At 38.0% G+C, this 20,811-nt stretch overlaps 1 protein-coding gene across 4 annotated transcripts in view; it reads left to right on the plus strand.

Moving 5' to 3' along the window:
- The window catches only part of KLHL2 (kelch like family member 2), a 124,189-nt gene that overhangs the window by 37,167 nt on the left and 66,211 nt on the right, over window positions 1-20,811 (plus strand). For 3 of the 4 annotated variants that reach the window (XM_007471530.1, XM_007471529.1, XM_007471532.1), the window contains one exon: window positions 4,406-4,527. The exons of the other annotated variant lie outside the window; for it this stretch is intronic. In XM_007471530.1, coding sequence (XP_007471592.1) covers window positions 4,411-4,527 — 117 coding nt within the window. In that variant the 5' untranslated portion in view covers window positions 4,406-4,410. The remainder of the gene's footprint in view (window positions 1-4,405; window positions 4,528-20,811) is intronic. 4 annotated transcript variants of the gene reach the window in all.

The following is a 20,811-nucleotide window of genomic DNA, read 5'->3' on the forward strand; positions in this document are numbered from 1 at the left end:
CTCTCAAGCACTGCGCCACCAGGGAAGCCCAAACCTATTCACTTTTTAGAACTCCAGAATGGATAAATAGTCACCAGTTTGTTCTGGGCTTCAGGAGTCCTGATTAAGGTCCTTGAGATGGAATTGTTTCTCTCCATACATGTGTCCGTAAGCTTTTACGATTTGGAGGACTTCATTTCTTTTCTCAAAAACAGTAGAGATGGTGCAGTGTTCATTAGTGAAAGTGCTTAGCTCGGCCTGTATAGTGGATGTTCAATAAATGTTTGTTGACTGAAATCCTTCAGAGCCAGAATACCCATATTCAAGACTAACTTAAGTGTTAGTAATTGTGTTAAGTAAAGGTGCTACATTTTAAATTGGCACTTGTTTTACTTTTCGCTTTTCTAGTCATTCATTCGAACAGCCATTATTTATTGGGTATCTACCTCATGTCAGGCACTGTGGGATACAGAAGTAAGAAAGACGTCATCCCTGCTCTCAGGAAGCTCAAGAATCCAGGTGGGGAGAACCAGATATTATTATGACAGAGTGGATTTGCAGGAGGTAACCTAGGGTGAGAACCTAACCCAGCCTTAGGTCATCAGCAGGCAAGGCTGCTTGGAGAGGTTCCAGCTGAATTTCAAAGAATATGTGGGAGTTAGCCTGGGGAATGAGGGCATGAGGAGACAGAGATGAGGAAGCTCGACAGAGGCATCGAGGTAGGAAATTGCTGGGTGTGTATGGGAAACTACACAAAATTCCTTTCTTATATAAATTAAGACTAGAAGTGGGAGAGGGAGAGAGGAGGCTGGATAGTGAGGCAGGGGTGGGACATGGACAGGCCTGCATGCCTGGACTGGGAGTAGCTGAAGGCTTTTGAGTGCCATGGTCAGATGTGTGGAGTCCATCCTGGAGGTGAGGAAGAAGGAAGAGGTGGCACAGTGGCAGGAGGGATGGAGAGGAGATGAGGGTGGCGATATCTGTGTGGATATCATAGTGTAGCTTCAGTTCTATAATACATGATCAAACACAGGAGAAGAACACTAAGACAGGAAGTTAAAAAAATGTTATGAGATTAAACTCTTTACAGTATCACTGGGTATCTTTTTAAAATTCATTATCAGGAATTCCTTGGCGGTCCAGTGGTTATGATTTGGTGTTTTCACTGCTGTGGGCCTGGGTAAATTCAGTCCCTAGTCGGAGAACCAAGATCCCACAAGCCACATGGCACGGCCAAAAAAAAAAAAGGAAGAAAGAAAGAAAGAAAAACAAAACTCATTATCAAAAATAAATCTCTATAAACACAGCAAAGGACAGAAGTAAGATAATATTTAACAACTAGAATTAGCTCTAAGTAGCTTTTACAGCTCTCTTTGGTACGTGTTTTGGGTTTTCATAGTTATTGGAATTTTTAAACTATTAACACAGTCTGCGGCAAGCTATTTGTTTTTGTAAATTAATATGAAAAATAAAGATTAAAGCATTTCTTTTTTTTTTTTTTTTTTGAGGTACGCGGGCCTCTCACTGTTGTGGCCTCTCCCCTTGAGGTAAAGGAAGGCATAGCAAACACAGAGTGTTTGCCTAAAGCACATGTAAATTAACTTGTATCAAAAATGTTCAAGGGTTGTTTATTTTAAACTGTAAAATGCAGCCCATTATCTCCCCATACATTTGCAGAAGATATCTGGTTAAATTAGTGAACGTAATGTGATTGTGAGGCTATTGATGGAGTTAGGAGTAGTCCTGGCACAGTTGCATTGGATTCTTTCCTGGTGGCCTTCTTGGAAAAGGATACTTTTTGTCTCCCACACGCTTGTTGTCCAATCAACCACCAGGCATCTGGTACAACAGATGGGCTCTGTGTACACCTGGAACAGTGACGCAAGTACAGTCAGTGCTTTCTCCACTTCTGCATGAATTTACTTGTACTTTACTAGTTAAAGACAAGATTAAAGCATTTCTAAAGCAGTATGTGATAGAGATAGAATTTGTTGGAAGTAGATACAGTTTTCTTGGGAGAGAAAGAATTAATATTAAAAATGACACTTAAGGAATGTCAATCAGCACAGTGCATCTTATAGCAATACCTTAAAAACTATAATATTAAAAACTCCTTGGCAGAGAACTGATAATTTTTCAGTCATACATGTAAATTAAAGTCAAACTTGTTTTTGTCTAAATCATGCCTAAGTCCTGAGGAGTGAATTCCTTGAGAACTAAGTACATGGCTTTATGCTTGTGTGGCCCCGGGCCCTGTGGGGCTTTGCACATCGCCAGGGCCCTAGAGATGAATTAGAGTGGCCTTTCGCTAAGGTCCAAGTGGGAATTACCAAAGTGTCCTCACTTTACCACAAAAGAGCTTTCAGATGACACAAATCCCATCTAGCTGCAAGATCCAGAGAGACTAGGACAGAGGAAGGTGCCTTATATGTAGATGAAGAATTATGTTTCCATATTTCTCGACCTTGCGTTTTTTACCCTTTTCTTTAAAAGGGAAAAAACATGCTTTCCCCTTTTTCATGAAAGGAAAAAAACAAAACAAAACAAAAAAACCCAAAAACGTGCTGAGGCAGCAGATACATAGCCCAATCCCTTGTCTTCTGCTATATAGGCATATAACAGGAGCATATCATCAATCTTCTCTCTTCCCTTGTAATACCAGTGGATGTTTTCCCCCCTGGGAAGTAGCATAATAGTTTTTCAGATATTTTAGCTCTTAGGAGAATAGCTTTTTTTGAGCTTTTGTCAGAGACAATCTCCAGGGAAGCAGGTAGTTACTAATACTTCACTATTATTATTTCTCTCTTCTCAGTGTTTATGTTTGCAAAGGAATTTTGTATAATTATGGATTCCTATAGCCTTTTCTGATAATTTATGGTCACTGACAGTATACTGTACCTGGAAAAGAAATGAACTTTCAAGAAATCTTGAGGCCATTGTGTTGTTTTCCTAACAGGTGAGGGATGGTGGCATTGTTTTTCATACTTCCTTTATCTTTGAAACCTGATGAATGTAGAACTAAACCTTTTTGGTAAGGTGTCCCCTAACACTCAACATTATTTTTAGACTGTCTTGTTTTTAATTGAGTTTTCTTTCCCCATTCAATTGCTTATATTTCCCTATTCTTGGGCCATTTTATGTCCGCACATATGTGCCCAAACCTGCTTCTAACTCTCCATGAGTCCCCTGGGTTTAGGGGCCATCCCTTCTCTTTTCTGCTTCCCCGTTTCTTTATACAAGAGAGGATCTTATTTATGATCCCTGAATGCTTAACTAGTTCAGTGGATAGTAAGAGGGAGGTCTGGTACCACTTATTTAGCAGGCAGTGATGTAGAAGGGCATCTGGCTTTAGTAATAAATGCTGGTATGGAAATGACTTCAAGATAAAGTTGCTGCAGATGACAAATAGGAACGGAACTTGGGCTAGAAGGCCCATTGACATCTGCCTTGGCCGTTGACTCACCTTTTAAACACCCCTCTTTTGTCTTTCATTTCCTGGGCATCTTCTGTAATTTGTGTTCTGATTGTTTCCTATCTGAGAGGTGTGTCTTTCCAGAGGGCAGGGGCAGGCACTGGCGTGCTTGTGAGTCTCGGGAACTTGGAAGTTAGCCTCATGGGGTAACGCTGTGTTCTAGTCTTGAATAGAAATTCAAAAGGAAAAGAAACTGCTCTAAAGCATTGTCAACTAAAAAAATGCACAACCTAGAAGCTGCGAATTATGTTTTATTCAGCGGATTTTCAGAGGACTTCACCCCAGGAGGCAGCCTCTCAGATCTCTCTGAGGGACTGCTCCAAAGAGGTCAGGGAGGAGCCAGAATATGTAGGAGTCTTTGCAAAAGAACCAGGTAGTCAGAATATCAAAAGATTATTGTCAATTAAAGAAAACCAGATAAGTTAATAAATTTAGCACTTTTCTACGTATGGGAAGATAACAAGCTTCTAGGCTCATTGAAATCATTCCTTTGATACACACCTTAACTATCTAGGGCCAGTATCCTATTTTTTTTTTTCCCATTCTGAGTCCCCTCATGTGCACAGTCTGGGGTGGCCTGCAGTGGCTGATGGCTGCAACATCCTTTGTTTACTGCTATGGTAGGTGACATTCTTTGTCCACACATTGGACCAAAAAAAGGCATGGACGGCATTGGGTCCTGAACCTATAATTCTACAGGTATTAAGAGTTCATGCAGTTGGACACGTGGCATATTCATCATCATGATGTGATTTCCAGGTACAAGTGGGTAACAGAAGTACCTTGTATGGTTTCCTCAGGTAAGCTTTTAGGGGAGGTAGGGGAATGTTGTAGGCCTGCTGAAGTGGCTGACCATGTTGCCTCCTGAATACAGTGAGTGCCCGTCTGACGGGGTTTTGAAAGTCTTCCTGCTGGGTTTCTGCTGCAGCGTCAGCCTTGCTCCTTGTGTTTCAGGTGAGATGAGTGAGAGCCGAGCAAAGAGAGTTCGAATCAAGGAGGTGGACGGCTGGACCCTGAGGATGCTGATTGACTATGTTTACACGGCGGAGATTCAGGTGACAGAAGAGAATGTACAGGTAAGGGTGACGCCTCATATCACTTGGTCCTTTACACATGTCAGTGTTCTAATGCAACAGGGCATACCTATACATAGACACTTTGTACCAAAGTAATAGAATTTGTTGGTAAAACTGTATTTCTAAGAGACATTATAATGATTATAGCTTTTTAATAATGTTCCTGATTTCAGTATCTTTTATATTCTCAAATTTCTAAGATACAAATCCTTTAGTTCTCTGAATGATGCTTGTTCTTTTATGGTCATGTTCATTTATAACTACAGTGCTACCCATATTTTCCTTTATTCCCTAGAAGGTTAAGTCTGTAAAGGGTGTTTTTGGCAGCCAACAGCCTTTACTTCTTTTGACTATTTCAGCATCCTCTATTAGTGACTCTAGATTTAGCTAAAATTTGGCATCACACCTCTCTTACTTTCTATAAAGAACAAATGTTTTATATATATGATGTAAATGTTTAACTAATAGAGGTAGATGTGGAGTAGAAAGTGAAAGTCCCTGTTTAAAACTGTACTTCTCTTCGCACTCACCAATCCCACACTCTGTGATTTACTCTTTCCCCAGAGGGTAGCCTGTTAATCTTTAAGAACATTTTCTATGCAGTTACACACACACACACACAAACACACACACACAATTTTCTTGACATAAGTATACTTTTACTATACCTGTTGTTCTGTAACTTTGCTTTTTTCACTGAACAAAGTGTCTTGGAGTTCTTTACATGTCAATACATATGAGTCCAGCTCATTCTTTTGTGTGGTGTCCTGTATGTTAATCAACATATATGATTTTTCACCTTTACAAAAATGTTGCAGTGAATGAACATTTTTATATTTGCATCCAAAAATTTCATGGGATAGATTTCTCAACATGTAATAGCTGGATCAAAAGGTACATTCATGTTTTAATTTCTGATAGGTATGCCAAATTGCCATCTAAAAGTTTGTATTTCTTTATACTCCTTCCAATAGGTAGACTGTATTTTGAGGACAGCAAAAAGAACTAGGACTAACTTCTTAAGAAATAATCTCTAAATTCTACTTGTACAAATAGGAAATCTTTTGTCCCTTGTAACTAGTTGAAATATGCTGCAAAATATTTGAATTTGGAGACTGAAATCTTTTCACTTTAACTTGTTAGAGCATGCTGTTATTAAATCTTAAATACTGGCAGTGGTAAGGCCTCCTGGTGATCGTTAGATGGCCTCAGTTAACCTCTGCTTGGAAGTCCCATTCATGAGGTAAAGCATTTGAAAAGCCTTGGTTGATCCTGAAGTCATGTACAAAGGTGTGAATCAGATGCTACGTGAACCTTTTTTTAACATGGAGGAAAATGTTTGGTACGTGTCATCTCATTCTGGTCTTTTCTGTACAGGTGTGCTATTTGCTGGATTCTGGGGCACTGGTTTCAACAAGACCCTTATCTTGGGTTTCTTTTGCTCCTTGTTTTTATTCATTTGAGTGCCTGAGTCTCACTGTACCCTGTATCTGACCTTCAGTAAATGAATTACTGATTGGTTTCTTTGATTCACATAATGTGTCACATGGGGGAAAATTGCAAAAGGTGGTTTAGGCCTACAAGACTGGAGTATGTGAATTCAGCTCTGAATGCTGTTTGTAGTAGCTCTTGTGGTAGAGACATTGGCCTGTGAGGAACTGGGAGAACGCTTCTCATGTTTCTTTTAATAACTGTCATATTCCAGTCCTGAAGTGTTAGTCATCACACCTCTCAGAAAACCTCTTGCCCTGCTAATTTGCCTTTGTGTATATATTGCTAGCTCTTACAGGAATACATTGAAAGAGTTGTACTTGGCAGACTCATTAAATGCTTAACATTCACATTGTTTTTGTTGATTTTTGGAAGAGGGATGTTTCTTCACTGTAGGGGTATCTTGGTATATAAAGCCTTATTTTATACTCCATTGAAAAATACTCGTTTTGCAAAAGTCAGTTTGGAAATAAAATTGATTAAAATAAGCTACCTTTTCCATAACGAGTATTTTTTAAAATTCTTTCTATTGTTATTATTTTTAAAATTTATTTTATTAATTTATTTTTGGCTGCGTTGGGTCTTCATTGCTGCATGTAGGCTTTCTCTAGTTGCGGCAAGCGGGGGCTACTCTTCGTTGTGGTGTGCAGGCTTCTCATTGCGGTGGCGTGTCTTGTTGTGGAGCATGGGCTTTTAGGCACGTGAGCTTCAGTAGTTGTGGCACATGGGCTCAATAGTTGTGGCCAGTGGGTTCTAGAGCACAGGCTCAGTAGTTGTGGCGCATGGGCTTAGTTGCTTCGCGACACGGGGGATCTTCCCGGACCAGGGCTTGAACCCGTGTCCTCTGCATTGGTAGGTGGATTCTTAACCACTGTGCCACCAGGGAAGCCCCATAACAAGTATTTTTTATTGAAATACAGAGTAAGGGCTTACCTATCAAGACACACTAAACTGCTCTTTCCTCTATTTTGTATATTTTTGTCTGTCTGTACTTTGTTAAATCTTTCTTCTAAGTGCTGTTCACCTTAAGGAAAGGAGCAGTTCTGGGGAGGTATCTGTTATTCTTATTCATGTGAAGCTAAAGTTTTAAATGGCCCCAACTAGAAGCTCTGCTCTGAGTATATCTGCTCTGAGAGTGTTGACAGTGGGGACGGAACTTTCTGTAATTCAAAGGTTTATTGTTGTCGGTATATTTTCTCATTAGACCTAGAATCAAATCTCTTGTCAGGTAACCACCCTTTTGTACATTTCTGTTTTAGTAATAAAGTAGTCTTAGGATAGCAGGTATCTTAGTCTTCTACTTTGGGACTGCATGTTTTTATGTAGAAGCATAGTGCCATAGAATGCTGAGGTCCAGCTGTCTTAGAGTCAGTTGGTGACAGAACAGGACCATAACCCTGGTTTCCCTGATTCCTAGTTAAGGGTCCCTTCTGCAATACTATGCAGTCTCCTTATTACACAGATTTAAAATATATATAATAACTGTTTGAAGTGAATGTTAACTTTGAGTCAAAATGAAGGAATGAAGTAGTTTGAAAGAGTAACTCTAAAGAAGGGACAATTGTCATTTTATTATATAAGTAATAGGGTTTTAATTCTGGCTGTTTAGGGTTTCCTGATTATTTTTTCTTTTGTTATTGCTGTTGTTTTTTTGTTTTGATTTTCAAACTTTGATTTTGAGTTTGGATGGTTGCTTTTAATTATGGTAACGTTGGGGAATAATTTGAGCCAAATTAATTTGTTTTTTTTTTAAAGAGAAATAAAAGGAGAATACATATTTTACCATGACCACACTTTTAATTGATTTTTTTTGCTGTTGTTGCTGTTGAATAATTTAAATTACTTGTGTTTAAAGTATCCAATCAAATTTTATAAACTTCATATATATGGGACCAGAGAAAATAAAGCCAAAGCCTACTATAAAAGGAGGTAAACTTTTTTGGGGTCATGGACTCCTTTGAGAAGCTAATGAAAAACTGAACTATTTCCCAAGTAAAGGGCACTAAAGTATATATGCATGAAGTTTCACATACATGTTCAGAGAATGCATGTACTTTTTCTCCTCCCACCTTCCCCATTAAGAATACTTGCCTTTGTATGTATGTTTGTGTGTGTGTATTTGAAGGGTTTTCACATGGGTTTATCTTCAGCTGTGTGCTAGGCATTTTACATATGTCTTAGTTGATATTCACCAGCATATTAGATAGGTATTACTCTATTTTGCAAGTGAGGAAGCTCAGAAAGGTTAAGTAATTAGTTCAGCATCACACAGCAACTATTAAGTTGTCATTAACTACTAGTGTTATTGAAAAAGAGAGTTTGTATATTCAAAAATAAAAGTACATTTATAACTGGAAAACATTTTTTCAGTATCCCCCAAATTATTGAAGGTTTATTATTCTTCATTTGATGTGTTGATGAACATTTTGGAGAATCCTAAAGGATCTTGAGTTTTTTAAAACATTTACTTTATTGCTAAATTTGTGGTTTTGTTACATATGTTTTTACTTCTCAGCTTTTGGGCATTTGTTTTGGCTTGCTAAAAGTAGATAAGAGTTTTTCACCTGATGTAAGTGTGAAAAACTAAGGTAAGGCTATTAATAGTACCAATGTTAAGTAAATGATCTTATTCCCAAATTAATATTATAAGTGTTCATCTATAGGTTCTGTCTACATTAGAACTTTTATCATCTCAGAATTGAAGAAGCATCTGATAATTTTGAATGGATGTGTTTTAAACAGTTCATGAACTGTTTAAACTTTTATGTTGCATAAACTGGAGTTATTTGAGATAGAAAGTCTCATCTCTTTAAAAAAAGAGCAGAATTTATTTATTTATTTATTTTTTAATATCTTTGTTGGAGTATAATTGCTTTACAATGTAGAGTTAATTTCTGCTGTACAACAAAGTGAATCAGCTATACATATACATATATCCCCATATCCCCTCCCTCTTGAGCCTCCCTCCTATCTTTCCTGTCCCACCCCTCTAGGTGGTCACAAAGCATTGAGCTGATCTCCCTGTGCTATGCAGCAGCTTCCCACTAGCTGTCTGTTTTACATTTGTTAGTGTATATATGTCAGTGCTACTCTCTCACTTCATCCCAGCTTCCCCTACCTGCCCTGTGTCCTCAAGTCCGTTCTCTACGTCTGCCTCTTTATTCCTACCCTGCCACTAGGTTCATCAGTACCGTTGTTTAGATTCCATATATGTGCATTAGCATATGGCATTTGTTTTTCTCTTTCTAACTTACTTCACTCTGTATGACAGATTCTGGCTCCATCCACCTCATTACAGATAACTCACTTTCGTTCGAAAAAGGAACAGAATTTAAACAAGAGTTTTTCAAGAGATAGTTAAAATTAATTATTGGTAATATACACACTAGAGTGTTTAACACAACCTCAGTACAGTAGAAGATCAAAGGTCGTGTGTCCGTTTCCTTGGTGGTGTAGGCCAGGGTGTTTGTTGTTTGAGATGGGACCAGAAGTGACAGCAGTGTGTCATTGTGGAGGCTTCTACCCCTGAGGGCTCCTGAAAGGAGGGCATCATAGGAGGGGCTTCCATGGTAGGAGTCCTGTTGATATGGTTGACCACTTAATCAAAAAAAGCCTGAAGGGGAGAAACGGTTAAAAAAGAGTACTTGTATACCCTAAATATTTTATTTTAACCCCAAACTGTACAGTAACTGTACAGTTACTGTACAGTTGTATGCTAGTCTTTCGTTGTAAAACTAAGTATGGCCCGCTGCTGGGAGAGCCACACACTTGTTCTTGCACATACCACACCACACTGATACATCAGCTCTAACTACTCAGTGCTTTTAAAGTGCAGCGAGAGCTCAGACACTTGAAAAGAAATCTCAATGCAAAGTCATCTTCGGACTATACACTTTCTCTGACATTTCTCACACGTCTAATTTGATTGAGAAATTTTTTTGTGGTAACACATTGATCAAATCCTTCTTAGAAAAGCTCTCTTTTTACATGCACATGCCATTGGATTACATATATTTATTCAAGTTATATAATTTCAGTAACAAGTGCAAGTGTTCCAAACAAATTGGGAGCAAACCTAACATGCATGAGTTGGTAAGTTGCATCTCAGCTGGAGAGGAGCGGTAGAAGTGTGCAAGCCTGTTAGAGTGTACAGAGAGCGTGGGAGAGTTGGTTAGTCAGGCCAGTAGGTTAAACGGGGAGGTTGGTAAAGGGTGCTTTTGCTGTATTTCTGCATTGTGTAAATAAACATTGAAATGAGATTCCTATTGATGGATATTTATTTTAAAAATGGACATTGAACAGACACCCTATGAGTTAAACAGACAGTGATGGAATATTTGCTCAGTAGTCAGGCCTATGCTGATGATTGTCCTGATGCTACAAAAAATGAACAAGGAACAAAACGTAATGGATAGAGTGTAGACTTAAACTGAATTTGAATCTTGGCTTTGCTATTTAAATGCCGTGTGACCTTGTCCATATTCCTTAATCTCTCTGAGCCTGATTTTCTTGTCTGAAAAAGGGGGATGATTCTGTTCTTTCTTATATAAGACCATGTGGAACACTGTGATTAGATAACTGGTTTATATAGATGTGAGACATGCTGGGACTTCATTAAGAGCCCGGTTGGGATTGAAGCTTGAGCCAGAAATAAATGGGGCTAGGAATAAGGGCGTAATTTGGGGCAGGGCGGGTGGCAAGCACTCAATAAATACTTTTTAAATTGAGGGTGACATGCATTCCAAATTAAAGTGTTCAAGGATGAGTGACAAATTCAGGTATGAATGAGGTGCTTCAGGATGCATGGCAGCAGGGTCTTGTGGTGGTGCCTACTGTTAGGCTGATGACAATGTCTTTGATTCAGGAAGAGCTCCCCTGAGTGAACAGTGATCCGAGCGTACAGCTCCTGTGTTCTGGCTTGTCTGGAAAGAGACTTGGTAAGGGCTAGGCAGTTGTAATGACCAGAGCTAAGTAAGTTTGGGATTGTGGTGTCTGTTAGGGAACGGACAGCAAACCCAGAATCTGGGGTCATGCTCAGTTCTGTGGGGCTTTAGGGTTCACATTGTGGCTTAGTAAGCATGGGGGTGCTTTGGGGGAGCACACCACATTTAGCGCAGCAGGATTAATGACGGACCATAATCATTGATTAGGCTTTAATAAACTTTGCAGTCTTGGTCAGGATTAGTTTAGGACTGAATTGGACTGAACTTGAAGATTTAAGGCTTTTAAGGTCTGCAGCTAGACCAGGCTAGTTTACATAAAGATTAATAACAATTTTACTGCTTTTTATACATTGCTTGCTCTTTCCCTTTCATACTTCTAAGCTATTGAGCTTGCCTGTTTTTCCACTGCCAGTATTAATCCTGATAAATTTTCCAATTCGATAATAGTTCATTAAAAATTTATGGAGCATCCATTTTGTGCCAGACAATGTTCCAGCTGTTGGCGATGCAATATCAAGCAAGACAGGCAAGGCTTCTGTCCTGAGAACTGTAAAGCCTCTTACTTTACATGTAATTGGGTGTTTCTAGTGACTTTATATATGTGTACATTAGCCAGTGTGCATCATTCTTAGGATCTAGGTATCTAAGTGATATAATTAGTAATCAGAGGATTGTGTGGTTAGTGTGGAGTCACAGAGAAGGGGGTTTGCTTCAAATGGATAAGAGAGGGCTCTAATGAACTATATCACACACACATTTCTAGTGACTAGAATATTGATTGAGTGCCATCAAATCCAGTGTCTCTCCACACTGTGTGGTATCCAGAAAAACTCTGACAAATAACTGCTCTTCAGATAACCCATTTCTGAACATTTAATATTCAGTAGTTGTCTTTTCTACCCTCAATCACTTGAGCATGTGGCAAACTGTACCAGCCACAGTGCTTGTTGAGGCCAGAATTCCAACCAGAGGGTAGAGGGCTGTAGTATTTTTGAACTCTCCATCTGTCTCCATATGGAAATTGAATAACATGGACCATTTTGCACCTTATGTTAAAAATAATTTTTTCTGACAGAGACTATAACTGTACACTTGATTATGGTTTAAGCTTGGTTACAGTCATGTTCTAGATCTGCCCTTTAGTTTTCCTGATAGAATGACCATTCTCCATTCTCAGCCACACATTTAGAAGTTGCCCAAGTACCAAAGGAGTTCAGTAGAAGGAAGGCTCATCTTCAAGGTGAACAAAACGTCTACTGAACAGTTTTACAAATTTTTACAGTGGCATCTTAGCATAAAATTATTTGAGTATATAATACTGCATATTTAAATTATTGTTGAACAGCTCAACATAATAAGGAGCGCTTAGATTGGCTGTCTGCTAGAAACTTCATGGGCCGGTGGACTCTGGCTAGTTGTCCTATTAGAATTCAAAGCTCAAATCTTGAACTTACTATTGACTTCACTAATGGCCTTGAGTAAGACATTAACCTTTCTGTCTGTTTTACAGCTATTAAATGAGGCTAATGATGCTTTGACACCTCGTAGAAATGTTGTAAAATATACTAGTTAAAGCTTCTAAAAATATTAAAGTGCTCTATGAACGTTAGCCAGAAAATGGAACAGCAATAAAAAGACTTGAGACCTTGAGGAAGAAGAACTCATTTGAGATTGTTTGGGATCGCTGGATAAAAAGTGCTCATGTAATCTTTCCCTTACTGTATATTCTCAGTCTTTATAACCAGGATGTATTATTTGTGACCAAAAAAAAAAAGATTCTTAATTTGTTATTGATTTCTCTCCACCCAACAAGTCTTGTGTATTTGGATTAGTGTGGAGACAGCACTCTGGAGTGATGGCAGTACTGTTTTATATCTTCGATTTATAATAGCCTTTTCCATTGGTTTGACTGTGGTGGCTGCAGATATTTCTCATAGCAGAGTCTACAGAAAGCTTACTGTTTTTCCACTTGAGTTCTGTTTCTCTTATGAGGTAGAGCATTAAGTCCTTTGTGTCTAAGAGGGTTTTGGCAGAGGATGTGCTTGGAGACACTTGTTAAAACTTAAAAAAAAAAAAAAAGCCTTGAATCAAACCTTTAGGATTAGTGGTTGTTTATGGTATAGCAATGAAAATCCTATCATGGGAGTGAATTTATCTGACATTCTAATACCTAGAGATCTGTTAACTTAGTATTTTATCACTTTACCAGAATAGTGATAATTTTAGTTTATTGTTATTATCCAGAGGCAAAAATGATGACTTTCTTTTACATTAATAATTACTGTAAAATTTTAAATTATTTACAGTTGAGTTTTGATCTTAATTGTATTTTATTATGTTTTAAGGTAGAACTCGGTAAGCCTCGTAATTTTAACCAAAATATTTGACCAATGAGAACATCCATTTTTAATCATGCCAGTTAAATTGTTTTACTCTATATAAGTTAAGAGTATAGAACAGATGAAGAACTTATTTAAAATTTAATATGGAAGAAGCCATTGAGGTCAGCTAGTTTGAGAAAATCTAGTAGCTTTATTATAAGAATATCCTATAGAACTAGATGGACATCACACTTGAAGTGGTTTTTTAAGTTCTTGTTTGGAGAAAAGCTAGTTACTCCAGAAGCATTAGTAATTATGTTATTTGCTGTAACTTCATATCATTAAAATACATAATCTTTGAAGATGTCCAGATGGTTGAGTCATTTTGGAGTTCATGTTTTAAGGCGCTGCATGTGGTATATAAAAGGTATTTATCTTGATGAACAAAAAATGACTCTATCCTGATTATGACTTAGCACCTTATAAGCAACATTGAATAATTTGTGCAAGGATGAGAAAAATTCGAAATAAATACTTATCAGGTGGATTTTTTTTTCTTGATCTTTGATCTTTGCCTCATGTTTAGGTATGGAGCCTGTGTGGGAGATAGGACGTTTCCATCTGGCATGTGGCCAGTGTTAAGGGTCTGTCTGTCCAAACCAGTTTAGGTGGTTAGAGTCTAGAGCTGTTAATTTATCTGTGATTCTGGCATATGTGGTTTGAGATAAGCCAAAGGTTTTATAAGCCCTAGCATTATTGACATACAATTTTTAAAAATTATTACCTTTTGAACCTTGATGTATTAATCCCATTGTCAAGTTAGTAAAATTAATGCACTTCTGATCATCTGTTTTTTTTTTAAATATTTATTTATTTATTTTTGACTGCGTTGGGTCTTTGTTGCTGTGTGAGGGTTTTCTCTAGTTGCAGCAAGCGGGGGCTGCTCTTCCTTGCAGTGAGCAGGCTTCTCATTGCAGTGGCTTCTCTTGTTGTGGAGCACGGGCTCTAGGTGCGTGGGCTCAGTAGTTGTGGCTTGCGGGCTGTAGAGCGCAGGCTCAGTAGTTGTGGCGCACGGGCTTAGTTGCTCCACGGCATGTGGGATCTTCCCGGACCAGGGATCAAACCCGTTTCCCCTGCCAATACAGGTGGGTTCTTAACCACTGCGCCACCAGGGAAGCCCTGATCATCTGGTTTAAGTGTACTTGTGCCTTTCCCAAGGACATATAATTTATGATAACTTTACTTTGTGAAAGTATAACTGTACCACTAACATGTATTCAGAAGCTTTATGATGACTAGTGTAGAAATTTGGTCATGTAAGTACATTTGATTTTTTTGGGGGGGTTAGTTTCTTATTTAGGATTCTATCAGATAGGATTATTATTTTCCATTAAAATTTTTGTTTCATAATTTATAAAGGCCTTCCACTGACCTCTGGTTAATCTCAGTGGTGGCTTAAAGCAATCATTTCCCCCCATCTGGTGGGCTGTAGATTACACTCCATAGATTTTGACTGTTCAGTTTGCTATTCAGTTTGCTAAGTGTTAACAAATGCATACACCTGTTAACCCCACCCAAATCAAGATATTGAACATTTATAATTTCAGGCCCCTTCCCTGTAAATCTCTCACCCTAACTCGAGGGTGATATGATCTCTGTTATAATATATTAGTTTTACCTCTTGAACATCATATAAATAGAACCACATAGAATGAATTCTTCTGAGGCTGACTTTTTTGGCACAATGTAACATTTGTGAGATTCACATATGTTACCACATGTTCCAGTAGTTTGTTCTCCCTTATAAATATGCTGAGTACTCCTTTGTGTGGATTTACTGCAGTTTACCATGTTGAGGAACATGTGTTTAAAGTTTTTGGCTGTTATGAAGAAAACTTAAAGCACTTTGATAAGGGACATTAACAATAACACACTATAATTAAGCTCTAGTTGGGGTCAGGTAGAGGCTATTAAGATGGATGAACTTATTTAATTGCTTATTATATATGATTTTATTTTTTTCTTTTTCTTTGTTTTGCTTAACATGTGTTTTCTTATCATGTATTTTCTCACTTTTCATTCTCCAGCAATAATTTGATTTTATCTTACAGTCTCTTTTTTATGTTAAGTCTAGGCTTTGAGAAACAAAGTTGAGAGATGATGTATGAATATTGATTGCAGACAAGGTTAAGAAGAGAGAACACAGAATAATTTCTGATGAAAAATAACATGTACCTGAAAAGAGCTATTTGTCTAAGGAGTAAGCGTGTATGATGTGTGTGTGTGTTTGTGTGTATGAGAGAGAGAGAGAGTGTGTGCACATATGCACATGCATATATGTCTGTTTTGATTTAGCATTATATTTACAAAAAAACAAAAAAAATCTTTAAAAATTATTAGCAGTCTCTTCAGCCTTGAAAAAATCCTATTGAAATAAATTTGGTAATCTGTGGGGTCCTCTGAATAATATAAGCAATTTAGAAAGAAGATGGAAAAGGAATAGGCATGGACAAAAAGGGCGAGAGGAAGGAGAGGGCAGAACGAGAAAGAGAGGAAGAGGAGGATGTAGGGTGTAACTGAGTCATACTGTGCCCTCACATGACCCAATTTTTTTCTTTAAAATAGAGATCTTGCTTAAGGCCTTACTCATTTTATTACACATGTAAAGTTGTTCCCCATTAACTGTTCTTTGATACCTACTGAACACTGATGGTTAGATAAAGACTCTCCCATTTTTATCAACATTACAGATTTTGGAACAAGGAAGAAATATTTGTTGGTGGAAGAATAATGAACCCTTGGTAAAGGATCTCTTAAATTGATATTAGGAATTTTCTTTTTTCCTTCATTTAAAAAATTTCTGGTTTTCAGACATGTTTGAATGAAAGTTTAATCCAATCCTATTTGTGCTTAGACCAGATGACTGACACAAAAGGGAGATAATATCTTACTTCTGTTCTTTGAGTTAACTGATAATCTTGGCCCTTTGAACTTGCCTGTTCTTATTTTAATTAAAAAAAATATATTTTTGAGGCCCGCTGATGGCACTTGTCAGTGTCTATTTTCTTCTTTAGACAGTAGGTCGATGCCTTAACCTCACAACCCTGATCTAACCGGCTTAAATTCTGGTTATGAAGGTAGTTGTTTGTGAAATTCTGAGGTTGTGAAAAGGAAGAATCTTAGAGGATCTGATGGAGATACAGAAGAGAATTTTGACCTATAGAAGTAAAATGTATGTTCAGTTTGTCGAGAGACCAGCAGTCATGTTTTTTGATTTGTAGTAATTATAGAGAGGAGAGACTAGAGGAGAGGAGATTAAAATGGATTAATTCTGATTAATGATAGGAGAAATAGAATAAAATATTCTTCTTGGAAGAAGGGACTACCTGCCTTCTGTGTTTCAGTTACTTTGCTAAATGCTGACCTCACTTAGTCTTTGTAGCATCCTGGACAGAGGATGTTTATTTTTTTTTTACAAATCAGAGAATTCCAGCTCTGAGGGGCTAAGTGGCTGTGGTGATACAGTGAGTATGGAGCTTATCCAGCCTTCAAGGCCAGAGCTCTCTAACTCTAGAGCTTGTGGTAGAGTTTCCATTCTCCATTCTTTACACACTAACTCCATTCTGCCCCTGAGGCTTTACAGGAACTCAGTGACAGATTGGGGATTAATATCTACAGCTCCTGAGTACTCTCATGCCTGTGAACTTTAGACTTTGTGGTCCAGAGAACACTGTGAAGGGCAGGAGCACTCGGATGATGGAAACTCCACATGCCGCTACCAAATGTAAGCACTGCCTTTTAGAATCCAGGCTCTAGGATGACTGGTATATTTTTTCATTTTGTTCACTCCCAAATCCCCAGAACCTAGACTAGTGGTTGGTATTAATTAGAAGCTCAATAAACGTTTTTCAAATGAATAATGAGGGAATGCCCATAGGATAGGTTGGCCCTGTTTGATGAATCGAGGCTGAGCCAGGCAAGAGGTTCTGGCAGGACAGGAGGAAGGGGACCTGGGAACAGACATTTTTACTTTCTGGGCAGGGACTTGGGGTCATGATTTTGGTTTCTTGGAGAAGTGGTCAGTACACAGTAAAGTAGGGTCCACTGGGAGAAGGGACCTAGTTAGGGGAGCATGTGGGCTGGAACTGGGTCTGGGGAGCAGAGCATCACAGTGCCCAGGGCCACATCAGTGTGGGGATAAATTAGTGCCCACTGGGTTGAGCTGCTTAATTAGAGCCCCAATGTCCTCTCTGCTTAGAGATAAGATTAGATTCAGATCTAAAGCCTCCAGCTATGGAACTGATGGATGCAAGGGCAGGGAGGCGAGCTGTCATTGAAGGACCCATGGACCACTTTCTTTACTTATGTCCACAATGTGTTAGGAAAAATGAATCCTGTGGGAATATTCAGGTGTTTTGTTTGTTCAACATTGTCTTACTAATCAAGTTCCTTGAGATCAAAGGAACATGATTGATGTCCATTAAACTTTTTCCAGTATGATTATAGGTTAAAGCTGTGTATTCACTTAATTTTATAATATGATTGTATCTTATTGCAAATATTTTAGAAATATTAGTTTTTTCAACCATTATTAGTTTTCATTGTCATTGATTATAATATTTCATTATGTGAGTGTAACATAATTTAGTTAATTGTCATACTGTTCAATATTTAGTTGTTTCTGTTTTTTTCCCTACTCTTATAAGTAATGCTAAAGTAGAATTCATGGATGTAGCCTGTTTCATTTTTTGAACTGTTTTCTCAAGGTACATTCCCAGAACATACTTTCAGGGTCAAAGGCTTTAAACTTTTACATCTTTTGGTAGCTCTTTATGAATGTTGCCTATTTCCTTTTCTAAGAGAGCTGACTAGTTTACAGCGACAGCAAAAATGTGCTAGGGGCCAAGGTCTACTATACCTTGACCTGAATGTTTGATGTTAATTTTTTTAATCAGTAGTCATAAAATGCTCTTATTTTAATTTATATTTATTTGATAATTAGTGAGGTATCAAATATATTTTCTGTTTTTGTATGTTGTGTTTGTTCTTTTCCAAATTGTCCCTGATTATATCTTTTACTTTTAGAATATTTGATGCAAAAAGAAAGCAACCTTATGCTTATTGTGAATGATCTGGCATAGAACGTCATCTTGTGAGGGAGAAAGGAAATCGTGGCATTTCATTGTAATGGGATTGAATGTTCAAACTAAGAACAAAAGCCTTGAATTAGCGCTAATGTGCTACTCTGGTCATGTGCCAGGCACTGTGTTGAATGGTTGACCAACTTTTTAAATTTTTTCAACAACTCTGCAAGGTAGGTGCTGTCTTCATTGTACATTTGAGTCACTGTTGACTAAGTTGGAGACTTTAGAGAAAACTTGGGTTAAAAATAATGGAAGAAGCAGCTGTAAAAAGGGTAGTATAGGAGAGGGGGCTTTCATCCTGCCTGAAAACCATATTGCCCCCATATTTCTTCTTTCAGTGCTACCTTTGCCTTTCTCCTTCATTTATTATATCATTGGAAGTCACATCAATTACAGACGTGTTCTGCTTAAGAGTCAGCCTCTTTTAAAACTTTAAATACCTCTGGAAGGAATTTGTTCTGGAAGGTGATGTGTTATTAACTCTTAATATGAATTAATAATAAGATGGCTTTCCTTTTGACCCTGCTGGCAGTAGCTATCCCAAGGAATGGAACTTGTCGGGGGGGGAGGGTGTTCGGAGGGGGAGGTGAGGTAGGTATATTTAGAGGATGAAACACTTAGCAGGAAAGGCAGATCTGGGTGGAGAATCATAGCTGAGTACACAGCACAGAGAACTGGCTGCCTGTGGCCCAGCTTTAGAGCTTTGAGATGTAGAAGTGCGAATGAGGTGGCAGGATGCCAACGACAAACATTTCCTATTTCAAAACTCTGTCCCTGGCCAGGCCTACATCCCAGAAAGAGGAAGGAAACTTTCTTCTTCCTTCTCTGCACCCATTGCCCCCTGAGGTCATAGCAGTCAAGTAGTAATATTATGTTCATTGCTATTGTGGTTTATAACTATATTTAATACTGTTTCTATGAGTAAATGTGCAATGAGTGTCATGTAGCCAGTTGAAAAAATAAACTTGTGGAACATGACTTATTTATAAATTGGGGACTAAATGCAGATTTTAGAAGACATATGCTAATGAAAGTTATAGGTTGTGTTTCATAATGAGGCTTTTTTAGTCTAACAACATATAGCTTCTTTAACTTTGGGGATAATTTCTACCCTCTGCTCTTGCTCTTCGGACAGCTGTTTACATGTTTTCACGTCATTCCTGGCACACAAGGCCCTGGCACTTTAAATAAACAGGTGCTTCTGTTATGACTATAAGATGGCTGGGAAATTAATAAAAATTTGCTTTTTAGCAGTACACTGACTGTAACGTTAATAGGGACTGAGCTGTGAGCATTGTGTTTGCATGTTTTCCTAGACATCTGGAAATCTTACATCGATGGAATAATCAGACCCCATGGTAGTATCTTCTAATAAACACCGTGCTAATGGCTCAGGATTTAAAAGATTTACTACATAAATTATTTCCCCCTATGGAATAAGTACCCAAGCTGAAAATAAACTACAGATCCTAATAGCCAAGCAGAAGGAGTGTACTTGTCTAAGTGAAACATCTTATATGTAATTTGGCTTGTCAGACAATGTGAAGTAGGATGAAAGCTTCTTACTTTAAAATGTGCAGCTGGTGTAAGAGTGTCATATGGGTGCTCATTGTTTGGCCCGGGTGTCTTCCGTGCCAAGTGTTCTACTTGTCTTTAGGAGTCAGTGGTAGCTTTCCCCCCACTTCTTTGTTTATTGCAGAAAACATCTCCACAGTATAAAGTGTTTAGGCTTTATGTGTCTCCATATGTTGGAAATCAATATATCTAGATGGAAATTTTTTTTTCTGTTTAACAAAATGATAGCATATGGAGTTAAGTTTATTTAATCAGCTGGCATGTTCTTTTACTTCATGTTTCTCCGAGCACTTAAAGAGATTGCTATTCACATGAACAAGAAGAGGAATGTGTAGAACATCTTTCTGTTCTACAAAACACTAGCTTTATGACTAAAGGCCTTTCAGCTTCATGGTACTCAGAGGACAGGCCAAACTGAGGCAGTTTATGGTGAGTGGTGGGTGATAGTCACTATCACTTACCATTGCTGTATTGGCTAGAATTCTAGAGGTCCAGAAAGGCATTTCTTTACTTGCTTCTCCCTGACTTTCTTTAGAATAATATGTGACCATTTAAATGGTGCATATTCATGATTGAAAATTTAGAAAATACAAATAAAAAGAAGAAAATAGAAAGCCTCCATACTACTGTTAACCAGAGATAACATCCCCATTAACAATTGTGGAATATTCCTCTAGTACTGTCTCTGTGTTTATGTGTATGTGTGCTTGCAAAAAAGGGGACTGTTTAGAAATTAGCTTTCTTTTTTTTTTTTTTTTTTAGCGGTATGCGGGCCTCTCACTGTTGTGGCCTCTCCCATTGCGGAGCACA

The sequence above is a fragment of the Lipotes vexillifer genome, unplaced genomic scaffold (genome assembly GCF_000442215.2).
Source record: "Lipotes vexillifer unplaced genomic scaffold, Lipotes_vexillifer_v1.1 scaffold1208, whole genome shotgun sequence".
NCBI classification, from domain to species: Eukaryota; Metazoa; Chordata; class Mammalia; order Artiodactyla; family Lipotidae; genus Lipotes; species Lipotes vexillifer.